At 39.0% G+C, this 13,106-nt stretch overlaps 1 protein-coding gene across 9 annotated transcripts in view; it reads right to left on the bottom strand.

Annotated features, from left to right (window-relative positions):
- Positions 1 to 8,920: 8,920 nt before the first annotated feature.
- The window catches only part of LOC121942866 (kinase suppressor of Ras 1-like), a 96,278-nt gene continuing 92,092 nt past the window's right edge, over positions 8,921 to 13,106 (bottom strand). For 7 of the 9 annotated variants that reach the window (XM_088079394.1, XM_088079396.1, XM_088079395.1 and 4 more), the window contains one exon: positions 8,921 to 12,700. In XM_088079394.1, the coding sequence (XP_087935520.1) occupies positions 12,613 to 12,700 (88 nt within the window). In that variant the 3' untranslated portion in view covers positions 8,921 to 12,612. The remainder of the gene's footprint in view (positions 12,701 to 13,106) is intronic. The other 2 variants (XR_015776866.1, XR_015776867.1) reach the window with 2 other exon arrangements.

Below are 13,106 nucleotides of genomic sequence, written 5' to 3'. Positions count from 1 at the left end.
TTCTTGCTAAGTTGCCATCTTCCCCCACTTTTTTATTTTTATTATTGAGAAATCAAACTAATGTGCTCAGGTTTCAAAGGGTTAAAGTAAGTGAGTGTAATCAGGAGTTGAACAGTACTGATAATATTAAAAGGAAAATAACCCTATGCAGAAAATCCTTTAAAAAAAGAGCAAACAAACAAATACAACAGCCCCAAAACTCAATTTAAAAAAAAAAAAATAGAAAATGGCTTAAATGTTTATGAAAAATAGTGGCTCGTTAATTTTCTGTCAGTCAGCCAATTGATGATTTGACTAATCATGGCAGCTGGACTATAAACTTCTGGGTCAACTAATTTATATGTAAACATCACATTTTACAAATCTTAATTGGTAAAGTAATGATAGTAATTTAAGTTATTGGAGAAATGAAGTGAAGTAAAAAGGTTAATATTTCTGTAGTAGTAAATGTAGTGAAGTAGGAGTATAATGTGGCATGAAAAGAGTAGACTTAAGTAAAGTACAAGTACCTCAATTTCATACTTAAGTGCAAATAAATGTAGTACTACATTCCACCACTGTCCACAAATTCATCATTCCAGATGCATTCCACCTGTGAACCGAGACAGAAGCTTTACAGAACCATACTCATGTTTTTGCATGTCTGTACTGTTTAACTCAACCCAGACTGTACTGGAGGATCCTTTACACCAGTTTAAGTTGCCAATGTGCATTTATATTCCTTACTATATTTAAAGTTTTATTTAACCCTTTGGAATCTGGATTGACACCACTTTTCTTGTGTTGCATTGCACTTGGTAGAAAAATGAAAAAGAAAAGAAAGGTACTGAAAATTGTAGAAAAATTAGAAGATTTAGAAAAACATTTTTTTTTGAAAGGCTAGGAAAAAATTCCAAAGAACCATATTTACAGTTACCATAATTTAAAAATCTAATATAGGACCTAATTTTAAGTAATTTAGGTAATTTCCTTTTTGTTTGTTTGGGGTTTTTTGGTTATCTGTTTTGGTCGCCCCCTAATTTTTTAAGTTTTTATTTTATTTATTTTTTTAAATTGCTTCTAATTGCTTGTTGCCCTCTCCTCATCTTTTTGAAACAATTCAAGCCAATTTGCCCAGGTTTCAAGGGTTAAAGGTACATGGAATGCGAAATCATACATTTGTAACTGCTGCTATGCTGCTTTTCCCTTTCATTGTATCATCTTTATTCTCTATGCAAGCAAGCTTTTATAGACAGAAAGATGTCCAAATGTGGCTTTTCCTGGGTTAGTCTGATTAGCTTATGTAACAGTTATTACAGGCAAGACCTGTCCATTGGGCATGCCATAAATATCAAGGAAGTTATGTTTAGTGATAAGGAAAACAAAAGTTTGTAAGCAGCACAAATCGAGCCATAAAAAACAGACTGAGCTGGTAAATTACAGTGCAGGATATGGTTCAGTATGGGGTGTAACCAAAAAACCTTGGAGACCTAAGAAAATTGGCTTCTTCTTTTTTTTTTAAACATGGTAAGAAGGCAATAAGCAACGTAAGAAATAGCCCAAAAATTTGAAAAAAAAAAGATTAACCTACAAGAAAATTACCTGAAAGTTAGCACACACAGAAAAAATCCGCAAAGTTAAAAACAAAAACAAAATTGAATTACCTGGAAAAAAGGTGCTTGAAAAGTTACAATAATCATGTTGATAATTGGGATTATGCTTAATTATAATTCATTTATGATTCTGATCATTACAACTATAGTTTTCTGGACATTTTCCCCTATGCTTGAAAAAAAATTCTAAATTGACTAATGTCCTTTAATTGCAGGACATTTCTTGGCAAGTTGTTTATTGCCTTTTATTCCCTTTTTTTCCAAAAGAATTCAAACCAAAATTTCTTAGTGCTAAAAGGTTTAAATGTCTGTGAAAGGAGTCTGAACATAACATAAGTTAAGAGATGTTGCTCCAGGTTTCAAAGTGGAGCTAAGCTAATGGAGCTAAGCAGCAAACCTTTCTACTTTAGTGAAGCATTTTGGGTGGATGTGTCATTATATGACCTTGTCTCTTTTCTGATGGACAGATTGTTAGGGTGTGCTACCAGCAGGTTCACACTTCATCGTTCTGAAAACAAATACAGTATTCAGTCAATTGTCATTGCGGTCTTCTGCAGCATAGACTGGAACATTCTGCAAAAAACACCAAAACCAATCCATTTAATCTCCAATTCAGCTTTCAAAAACTCTACATGCATGTTTCCTGACCCACTGAAATACTCCCTAACCCTTATCTGTCTGCTGCAGATTCTTGTCCCGTGTTTACTCTTGTTGCTGCTATTTGTTTGTTTGTCTTTTTGTCCTTTTGCTACCTTTGTCCTGATTTCATAAACATAAATGAAAATCAGTGAATCCATGAAAGCTCACTGCAGGCTACACACTGCTGGCCCAAAGCCCTGCAACATCCTGCCTGTTTCCACTGGAATCCTGGAATGACTCATCCTGGAGACATTTTCATGACTGGCTGTAAAACAAAGGAAAAAAAAATGTCGGGGCTTGTCAAGAAACACACAAGAAAAAAAAGTAAAACAGACAGAAGTGCATGACTTCAGGCATGACAGTGGCTGATCATATGTGAGTCTAAAGTTAGTTTGAATAGATGTTTCTGGTCAGGAGACCACATGACTTCAGGAAAGGAAGTGAATGATCTGAGCTGAGCATGGTTGGCTGTGAGAGATTATCTACTTCAGTATGAACTTTGGAAACAAACAAAACCACATTTATCGAAAACACTGCAGCCAGTGTCTGACAAAGGATACTATGTATTCAAATTTTTTGGGTGATAACAGAAAACAGCTACTTCAGATTATGTTTAAATAGGTAACCAAGTTTAACCCTTTGAAACCTGAGCAATATGGCTTGTTTTTTTTTTAATTGTGGGGAAAAGGCAATGATCAACTTAACAAAAAGGATTTTAAGTGTGAGAAAATTATCTGAAAATAAACAATAGAAAGGCAAAGTTAAGGGAAAATGCTAAAAAAAAGAAAAAAAAATTAAATGTGTGTGTGTGTGTGTGTGTGTGTGAATATATAAACATAATTGTAACATAGTTTTAAATTATATAATTATAATAATTAAAAAAACAAAAAACAAGGGTTTACTTGACATACTGTAAGGTTAGTGACCAGTAATAGTCCTCCTCTGTCCCTCAGCAAATGAGTTACAGTGGTTTTATTGGGGAAGTTGATGAATGACCATACACATGCCTCACAGAAGCTGAGTGGTTTTACTGAAGAGAATGGTAACATGACTGCAGATAAGATACGATACAGCCATATGTATGTCATGTAGCCTCTGTCTGTGTGTGTGTGTGTGTGTGTGTGTGTGTGTGTGTGTGTGTCATCCATTCACCAGGTCAATGACTGTCAAAAGTCAAGACAAGGAGTTTAGAGTTTGTAAGACTTGTCTTTTCTGCGGCAGTTCTCATGTGTCCTGAGTGAAAAAGGCAAAGTGTTAACAGAGAGTACACACAGCAGACCTTATCTCTGTTTTAAATACTTCTGCTAAATGAACACAGCCCTCCTCACACCTTTCTGTTCCTCTTAAGTTACTGAAGTTCCTCTTCTCTTCTCATTTGTTTCACAACATCATGTGACACACTGTATGTTTTGTATTAGGGGCTGACCAATATGGTTTCTTCAGGATAACCTATATTTGGTACTATTATAAGAATCATTTGCAGTAAAAATGAAAATCTGTTGTCAAAAATTCTTATTTGTTTTGACACCATAATTAAAAATGCTTGACCATGAAGCCTGTGTCACTGTCTAATTCCCTGGTTTATCTTCGACATGTATGACCCTGGTGAGAGCTCCAGTCACATGACTTGTACTTGAGTCAGTCTCAAGTTAAAAATTTGCTGACTTGAGGCCCCTTTAGACAAGAATGGCCCTAAAACCAGAAAAGTGCAGTGAGTATAAACAAACAAGAAGATAGTGGCTGATGCTGGAGAAGCATTAATAAACTCAGTCAGCGGCACAAACACAGCTTGGTACTCTGCCATTGCTGTTATTGTTGTCCTCCTACTCACGCATGGCTATTTGTCTTAAAGGTAGTGCGCATGTGCAAAGCGCAGCAGTGACTTCACCGTTCTCACAGGATCCACGCATTGCCAGTTTACACGGCAACAGAAGGCGGTGGCATTTTCGAAAGAATACACTCTGGAACTTGTTTTCAAAACGTTGTATTTTCTGGCCCCAAAATGCTGTTGTCATGTAAATCAAAGGCCAAACAGCAACAAAAATTTAACGTTTCATGCAAGAACCTTTGCCGTGCAAATGGCCCTTTAGACTCGACTTGACAAAAATCAAAAAAAGACTTGTTCGACTTGGACTTTAACACCACTGACTTCTGGCTTCACTTGAGCTTTTTGACTTGAAAATACTTAAAACCTCTTCTAGGCCAACAGCGTAAAAAGTATGCTATTTGATATATATCAAGGAAGTTATGTTTAGTGATGAGGAAAACAAAAGTTTGTAAGCAGCACGAATTGACTAGACACTGGACTTGTTCATTTTGACATGGGACTTGACTCAGACTTTCCTGTCTTGTCTTGGGACTTGACTTGGGACTTAAGTAAAAAAAAAATTGAGACTTAGGGGTTTTTACATGGCAACGGTTCTTGCATGAAACATTAAACTTTTGTTGCAGTTTGGCCTTTCGTTCACACGACAACTGTGTTTTGGGGGCCTGAAAACGCAAACTTCTGAAACTGGATTCCAGAGTGTAATTTTTTTTTAAAACGCCACCCTGTCTGTCACCATGTAAACTGAAAATGCACGCATCCTGTGAGAATGGTGACGTCATGGCTGCACTTTGTGCATTGTGTTTCAGACAAATAGCCATGTGCGAGTAGGAGGACAACAATAACAATGTTGGACTATCGAGCTGTATTTGTGTTGCTGACTCCACTGAGTTTATTAACACTGTCGGTTATCATGTGTGTGTTTATCATCGTATTCTTTTCACCGCTCTGTAGAAGAAAGCCTTTATGTGCAGGCAGGTTGTGTTCTTCTATGGTGCGTAATTACGAAATGACAACGCCAACTACTGGCCTGGCATTCACACTATAGTGTTATCTGCTGTTTTTGCAGATCAGTGTGCACAAGGATCGTTTTTACCATGTTTATATGAATAAACATTTTTTTAAAACGCAAATGAAAGACTTTTCTGTTTTTAGTGGGACTGTTACCATCTAAATGTGGCCTTACTTGTGACTTGCAAAACAATGACTTGGTCCCACCTCTGTATGAACTACAACACAGCCTGAAGTCTCTTACAAACAGTATTAGGGGATGGCTGTCTCACACACAGGGTTAAATGTGCACTGGCTCGTCATTGTTATACACGTCCAGTGTACAAAACATCTGTCATCACTGCGATGCATTTTTACAAACTATGATCATCTGGTCACATCCCTTGCTCGCGTCTGATACTGTCTCATGCCCTCTTCTTCTGTTTGCAGTTCTCATTTTCATCCAACTGAAGTTACACTCAGTAACTAGTAATGGTAGAATGTTACCCGTGAACACACTGGGAGGAGAATTTAGGTGTTTTCGTATCAATCTGTTATGGACTGGCTAAAGTTGAAACTGACAACCACTCTTGCATTATACAATTATACATTTGAGCCAATGTGTCAGATGAAGAGTTCATTCTGTTGGCTGTGTGAGGCTGTACTAAGGATCATTAGCTGCTAAACATGAACATGTTAACACTGAGTGGGTGTGTGGGCCAATCGTGTTATTCCTGATGTTGAAAGTCTATAAAATTTGTTGTCAGCTCTATACACGAATCCGGGAAAGTACCGGAAGTAAACAAGTCGCCATTACAGCTGTGGCATCGCCCTCCTGCATGTGTTTAAATGCAAGCTGTACTGACAAGTCTACAATTTTTTACTTTTATCTTTATTTTCTATGTAAAAAATACTTTGGAGTTTGGAAAAAAAAACCTTTGCAGTTATCAGCTGCTCCAACAGCAGTGGCAAACTTCAACTTTGAAAAAAATCTAATTGCAAAATACACACACCTTTACTTGATGAAGAGTGCTCCTGTCAGAGACATAGAGTTTGCACAGATTTCCGAGATGAGGAGAAGACCAAGATGTTCACCACAAGTGGATCAAGAGTATTAACAGAAAGGACTTACCTATAAAACCTGAATTCTGTGGTGGTTTGGATTTTGTCTGTATTTTTGTATTTTTTTCTGGATTTTTTGGGCTGTGTTTTCTGCTGTGTGTGTGCTTTCAGAGGTAGTGGGCATGGCTTCCTGGTGCTGGAGCTCTGCATGCACTCCTGCTGCTCATTCTATTAATCAAATGCAGCACAAAAACCCTGGACAGACACTTCCATGCTGCCAGATTGTTTCTGCATCTCACAATGGGACTATCAGCTCCTCTCCAGTGAAGTTTTCTGTGAACAAACTGCCATAATCATTCCTCTGTGTTGTTTGGGTTCATGAAAATTTGTTTTTTTTTGCCTTTATTTCCAGTGCCTCATTCCTCCGAGTTCCAGCGCCTCAGCCACAAGCCACCCAGCCTCTCACCACCTGTGCCTTTACTCCAGCCTCCCACCACCTCAGACTCACTGCAATTTACCTGCTTCATCACCTGCAAACTCTACAATAAATTCATTTTTACCCCTTTTATCCCATTGTCTGCTGGTCTTGCTCTTGGGTCCATTTTAAAACCACAGTTAATCATTATTGAATTCGTATTTTTAAATTTATACTAATGTAACTGGTCTGTAATGATTAAATGCAACTCCTTAGCTAACGTTAGCAAACACAGTTACTATAATAAAGTTAAATTATAGCACTTCATCACTTGATTATATGTAATATGTAAACTTGAATAACCTTAAGATCGCCATCCATATAAAGTACCGTCATCAGTAACTGGGGGCCACTGCCTAACATCATCAATCCAAGAAGGAAGCAGTCCAATGCCACCGAAGTAATGGTGGTAACACTAATTGTTTGCTGGGTTCATCTATATTTTAAAAAACTTTTTTTAAATTGTTAGTCTTCTCTTGCAAATTAGTGAACCAATCAGATTTTAGCTTTCACGTCATTGACAATACCAAACAACCGCATAGAGCTTAAATTGGACCACAAAATGTTAACATGCCTGTTCCCAGGCAAGACGAGATATATAATCCCTCCTGTGTGTGGGCTACTGGACTGACACAGTGATGAAAATCACGTATGATCAATTCAGTTTTGTTCAGAATCTTGAAATAATTGTATTGTTGTAGTTGTTGGTATGAACGAACAAATGTCCATCAGTCGGTCATCCTCAGATGAGCCCTCCATTAGTGTCTCCAGTCATCTGGATCCCCCATACATCTGGCTAAGCTCATCAATGCTTTCTGCTTCTGCATCTGTCTGTAGGACATCCTCATATGTTGATGTGGGATGTCCTTGTGAACTATATCCATGTGTTGGCTCCCACAGCACCAGTTTGCTGGCTTGGAGCTTCCGCCAGGACCATTCTTCTCGCTCAACCTTGGCAGATCTCCATAGAGAGTCTTGATGGGGATGTGCACGCCCTGGTTGATGTTCAGCATGGCACGTAGCATTCTGACTCTGAAGCCCACCCTGCAGAAGTCCCTGGATGGATGTCAGAATGCTAAGTGCCATGCTAAACATCCATCCAGAGACTTCTGCAGGGTGGGCTTCAGAGTCAAGCATTCACAACTGTAAAGGAGAACAGACTCTATGGTCACAGAGAAGAAGTTTCATATATTAGGACATGTTGGACTTTCACACACTGGCAATGCTGTTCATAGCCTTCAGTGCTAGAGTCTTCCACTCCTTAATGTGATGCTCAGTTGAGTTGATCCAGGAGCCAAGGTATTGAAATCATTGACTTCTTTCAGAGCAGTACCTCCTGATGTCCTCAGAGGTGGATGGTCCAGGAGGATGTTGCAGGTAATGACCTTGGTTTTCTTGGCATTTAGCTTGAGACCAACCTTGGCACATTCTGTCTCCACTCGAGCCAAAAGCTCCTGTGCTTGCTTCAGTCAGATAGCAGGCTGATATCATCTGCATAGTACAGGTCTGTTAGGACTACTGCAGGAAGTTGTGTGGACCTCCTTGGTGTTAAAGCGAGGCCAAGTTCCTGCTCTCGTCCACTGCTGGCCTGCCTGAGTGCATGGTCCAGGACTATAATGAAGGATAGGTATGAGAAAGTTGGTTTGTCTTCTCTGTCCAACTGAAGACTGGAACACTGGTATGTTTTCCTTTATAAGGCCATTTTACAGGAACTGCCCTCGAACTGACTAATAAGGCTGTCAGTAGTCGCAGCCTTCAGTCACATGGACAACTTTTGTACGTCGTTCCTTGAGCCCGCACCATCTTTGGGGAAAGTGCTTTTAGTGTTTTTGCTCCGTCATCTTGGTGTCAGCTGCAGAGCAACCTTAAAGTGGGCTCAAGCCGATGATGTCCTTCTATAGTGTGTCAATACAAAGTTACACTGTCAACTACTAGCCTTGCATGCATAGTAAAGTTTTTTTTACGGTTGTTTTTGTGGATCTGTGTACAAGACGATTGTTTTCACAGCGTTATCATATGAACGCACATTTTTTTTTAAAGACGCAAAGGGCAAAAAGTTTTTAGTGGGGCCGTTCTCATCTAAGCATGGCCTAAGATGTTTTGTCATTATGCACATATTAGCATGCTAAGGTTAGCATTTAGCTCAAAATACCACTATGTTAACATGTAGCATCACAGAGCTCTTAGTATGTAGATTTATTCTTTTATGAATAAAAAAACTCAACAGCTCCTGTCATTACATCTTGAACAAAATTGTTGTCTTTTTTGTTTTGCTTTTATATGTAGACCGTGCATCAAGTAAACATTAATTTTAATAACAAAAAGGAGCACAGCGAGTCACTGGAGATCAGCTTTAATATCTTCAGTTTGTCAGACCAGAAGCTCACAAAGCTCACAACACATCCTGTACAAAAGTACTCTACAGATTAAACCTCAACTCTCAAAACAAGACAGAAAAGAAACAAAACACCAGTCCACCAACAACAGTTTACAGTGTCTATCTATACAAACGTGACTGAAGTACCAATTCAAATACTCTAAAACTGAAACCCTTGTACAAACACAGTATATTTAATAAATCCTCCAGCACTGTATATACATACACTATGTGTAAGATCACTGATTGTCCAGGATCATGCTGGTGAAGCCCATTACATTCACTGAGCGTACACTGTAGTCCTGCCCGAGGAAACAACACACACACACGGGCACACACACATGCGTGCGTGCCTACACACACACACACACACACACACACACACACACACACACACACACACACACACACACACACACACACACAGTTCATTAACATGATGTGATGCAAGAATACAGACAGGACAGACACACACTTGTGACAATATCACAAGTGTCTTTCTACTGTACCACTATTTCCAGTATTGTCCTCAGCTCTCTGTTCTCCTGCCAGGAATCAGAGTTAGACTGAACATGAGATCTTTCACTCAGTGGTTTGCTATTTGATCTATTATTGATGCATGTTTGATTGAAACAAGACGTCATGTGACAGGTTTATCTGTTTGTTACAACAACACAGAGCCAAAGCTCCCCTGCCATACAGTCATTTAGGAGCAACTTTTCATTAATTCCTGTATATACTAAGTGCTGTTCAATGCATCATGTCAAGTATTTTGCAGTACAGCATTGGGCAGTGTCTCACAAGGGGTCATTGTGTCTCATCTTGATTATATATCATCAAAGTACAGGAAATATTTTTTCTTATATTTTTTGGGAGTACAACTCTAAAAGGTTCAGTTCACCAAAATCCCAATAATACATATTTTCTTATTAGCTCTTGTAGGATCCCACCATGCAGATCACATGTTGGGCGCCCCCCAAGGGGTGATTGGAGAAAGCAGATTTTTGATTCGATAAAGGCAAATGAAAAGTCAACAGTCACCATTCATCATCTGGGGACTAGTTCATTAAGTGGGAGTGATCAGTGGATATAGGCTTCATGGAGATGGGTTAGAGGGGCATTGCCACATCTAGTATTAGGTTCAAAAGTCCATCATCAGGCCACAAAGTGGTCATTTACACTTACTGTTAGGCGGTGACCTCTCATGGCTATGATACTGGATCAAACAAACAGCACTTTCACCCAAGAGAGCAGAGTTTGTGTCCTATGTGAAACCCAAAGTCAACTTATTAAAAAAGAGATGGTGACGTACCATAAACCTGACCACGCAGTTTTTGTCTTAAACCTAACAAAAGTGAAAGTGAAAACTAATAAAACAGCAAACATTTCAGAGCATTCAATATATAGTCATTTAATGGGCTGATAACAGCCTTTGAACCAACCAATAAGCCATATCTATGAAGCTAAAAACCAAAGATACTGGCTGATAACATCTAAAAGTTGTTGAGATATTAAGTGTTGGATTGACCGACTGCACAAAACATAAATTCCTGGAGGTACCTCACCAGGGTGACCGAAAATTAAACAGCAATTTAAATTTACATATGTGGATCATGAACAGACTTCTGCATCAACAGTTGTCATAGGAACTATTTAAAAAAAGTGTCCACAATGAGTGGAGGCAGAAATCTCAAGAGACCGATACAGTTTCTCAGAACCTTAAGTAATTAAATAAATCTGAATGGACAGATGACAGTAAAGCTGAATGAAAATATAATGCCTTTTGGGAATTCTGGTGAACCAACCTTTAAGGGGAAACCTTGTATTGGCAATCTTGGAAATTTGTAGGGCTGGACCCAAATTTTCAGCTATTCGAGTGTTTGTTAATTGGGTAGGTATTCAGATTTCAATTTAGGACATTAATTATCATTTTACCCAACGGTTATTATGAAGTTTATTGACTTTGTTGATACATTTCTGTGTCGGTGCCAGCAGCACCGGAACGCAAACATGTGAGCCACCCGCAGCCCAGCCTGATAGGAGCCCTTTCCTGCAGCACAGAGCAGGTGAATTTCAATATCTTTCATAATGAGGACATTTATCATTTCAGATGCACAATGAAATTTAACAGACTAATTTAGAACACTGGACACAGATTGTTGTAGGCTACGGATAATTGTCTGAGTTTTTTTTAACTTTATAAACTATGAAGTATCACCACCACTGACAAGCAGTCAGAGGCACACCAGGCATTCCCTCACCTAACACTAAAGCCCTGTAGTGCACAGTGTCTCTCTCTCACCCATCTCTCCCTCACCTCCCTCATCTATGAAGCCATGAAGCGCATGTTACCCCCCGCCAACCAAAAGCTCCGATGATTCGCTGTTGCTTAATGCAGAAACTCCGGAACCCAGAAAATGATTTTAGGGACAGCCCTAGAAATTGGTTATTTTATCTCTCTAATAATTAGGAGCTGTTGAAACTTAGTAATAGCTGAAACCAGCAGCCTTACAGTGATGAGCATGAATCCCTGTCTACTGACGTACAGATATAAAGATTTACATTTACAGAGAGCTTCAGCAGCTTGTGGTTAGGAAGTGAAAGGAACCAGCTGGCACCCAGGTTAACAACTGCTACAACACATGAAATGTAAAAATTGAGAATGGAGACAATGACAAAAGATATGTTGTTTCAGTAGCAGCTAATGTGACATTAACATCATTTTCATGATATGATCTTATATCTACAACTGATGTGCTCTACAAATGTTCCTAAATTTAAGTTACATAAGCCTACATAGAAAAGAGTACAAAGAAGTAGTGGCTCTATCGCTCGTCACATGACCCTCCCCTCATGTGTCTTAGCAGCCCTCACACACGTGTCACCTGTCACACACCAGTCCACACATTCTGCCAACATAACCTGCATACTGAGATTTGATCACATGCAGGCAATCAAGATCACAAGAATGCTATCAATACAGATAGAAATCTCATGTCAAACGGATAGTCCAGATTTTTTTAAATGGGGTTGTACGGGGTACTATTCTATGATGCTTTATTGCGATGCACTGCTGTGGAGGGGTCAGCAAAGGGCCAGGGTCCCAAACCTGCAGCCGCTGCAGCAAGGATGAGGCCCACTCTAAGCTACCTGGCACCCCAACAAAATTTATTTTAGCCACCTAAAAAAAGTCTCACCTAAAAAATGTTTTAATCAATTATGTGTATACTATATTGAGAGTATTCTTTTACTGCTCTACCCTAATAGCATATTTTAAATGAAAAAATTAAGCTGTTATATTGCTCTCTTCAAGGCCAGACTCCATTGAGAAAAAAAATTGATTTAACATCGCTGGACACAGGAGCTGCTGGTCTAACACTGCCTCGGACAGACAGTGTGTTTGTATTACGCAGCGTTTACACAGCTGTTATGTTAACTGTTGCGCAGAGTGACATCTACTGTATGTAACATGGATAAGTACCCTATACCATCCCACTTAAAAAAAAACAAAAAACAGAACTATCCCTTTAATACCAGTAGATGGGTTGGATATGCTCATCCAGATAAGAACTGTAAATGATACTGCCAATAATTCACAAAATTAAGAGTTATATCCAAATAGAGTTGTAGTTTTATGTAGCACTTGTACCCCTCAGCTGCTGTATTTGTACATGTATGGACAGTGTGCATGTACACCCTGATGGCAGTGATCCCTCAGACAGTGATGATGATCCCACGGCCTTCACCATTAGAAGAGTAGAGTGAGAAGATATCAAAAAAGAGGAGTGAAAAACAAATGTGCACATGAGAAGGAAAACGAAGGGTGACCGCGGAGATGAGACACCAACAGGAAGAGGCAGAGGCGATCAGTCGGCACCCAGAGGAGAGGCAATTACAAAGAGAGGAGAAAAAAAAGGAGGTGACACTGGGAAACACAGGAGAAGATATTTCTGACCCATATGATCATCATCATGAAAAAAAGTATAGAGGGAGAAACAACTCCATCCATAAGCATAGAAAAATGTGAGTCTTACCAGATCCTTCCTCAAAATACAAAATAGCACTCTTATTACAAAAGGTCACTTATATTACTTGATATTCAGCAGGACATAATATTCACATTTCTTTACAAAAGCCTATTTACAA

This window comes from Plectropomus leopardus, chromosome 6, assembly GCF_026936395.1.
Source record: "Plectropomus leopardus strain MGB_pleo_1.0 chromosome 6, ASM2693639v1, whole genome shotgun sequence".
NCBI lineage: Eukaryota > Metazoa > Chordata > Actinopteri > Perciformes > Serranidae > Plectropomus > Plectropomus leopardus.
Note: the sequence above shows the minus strand (reverse complement) of the source record. Positions and strands in the feature narration are given on the sequence as shown.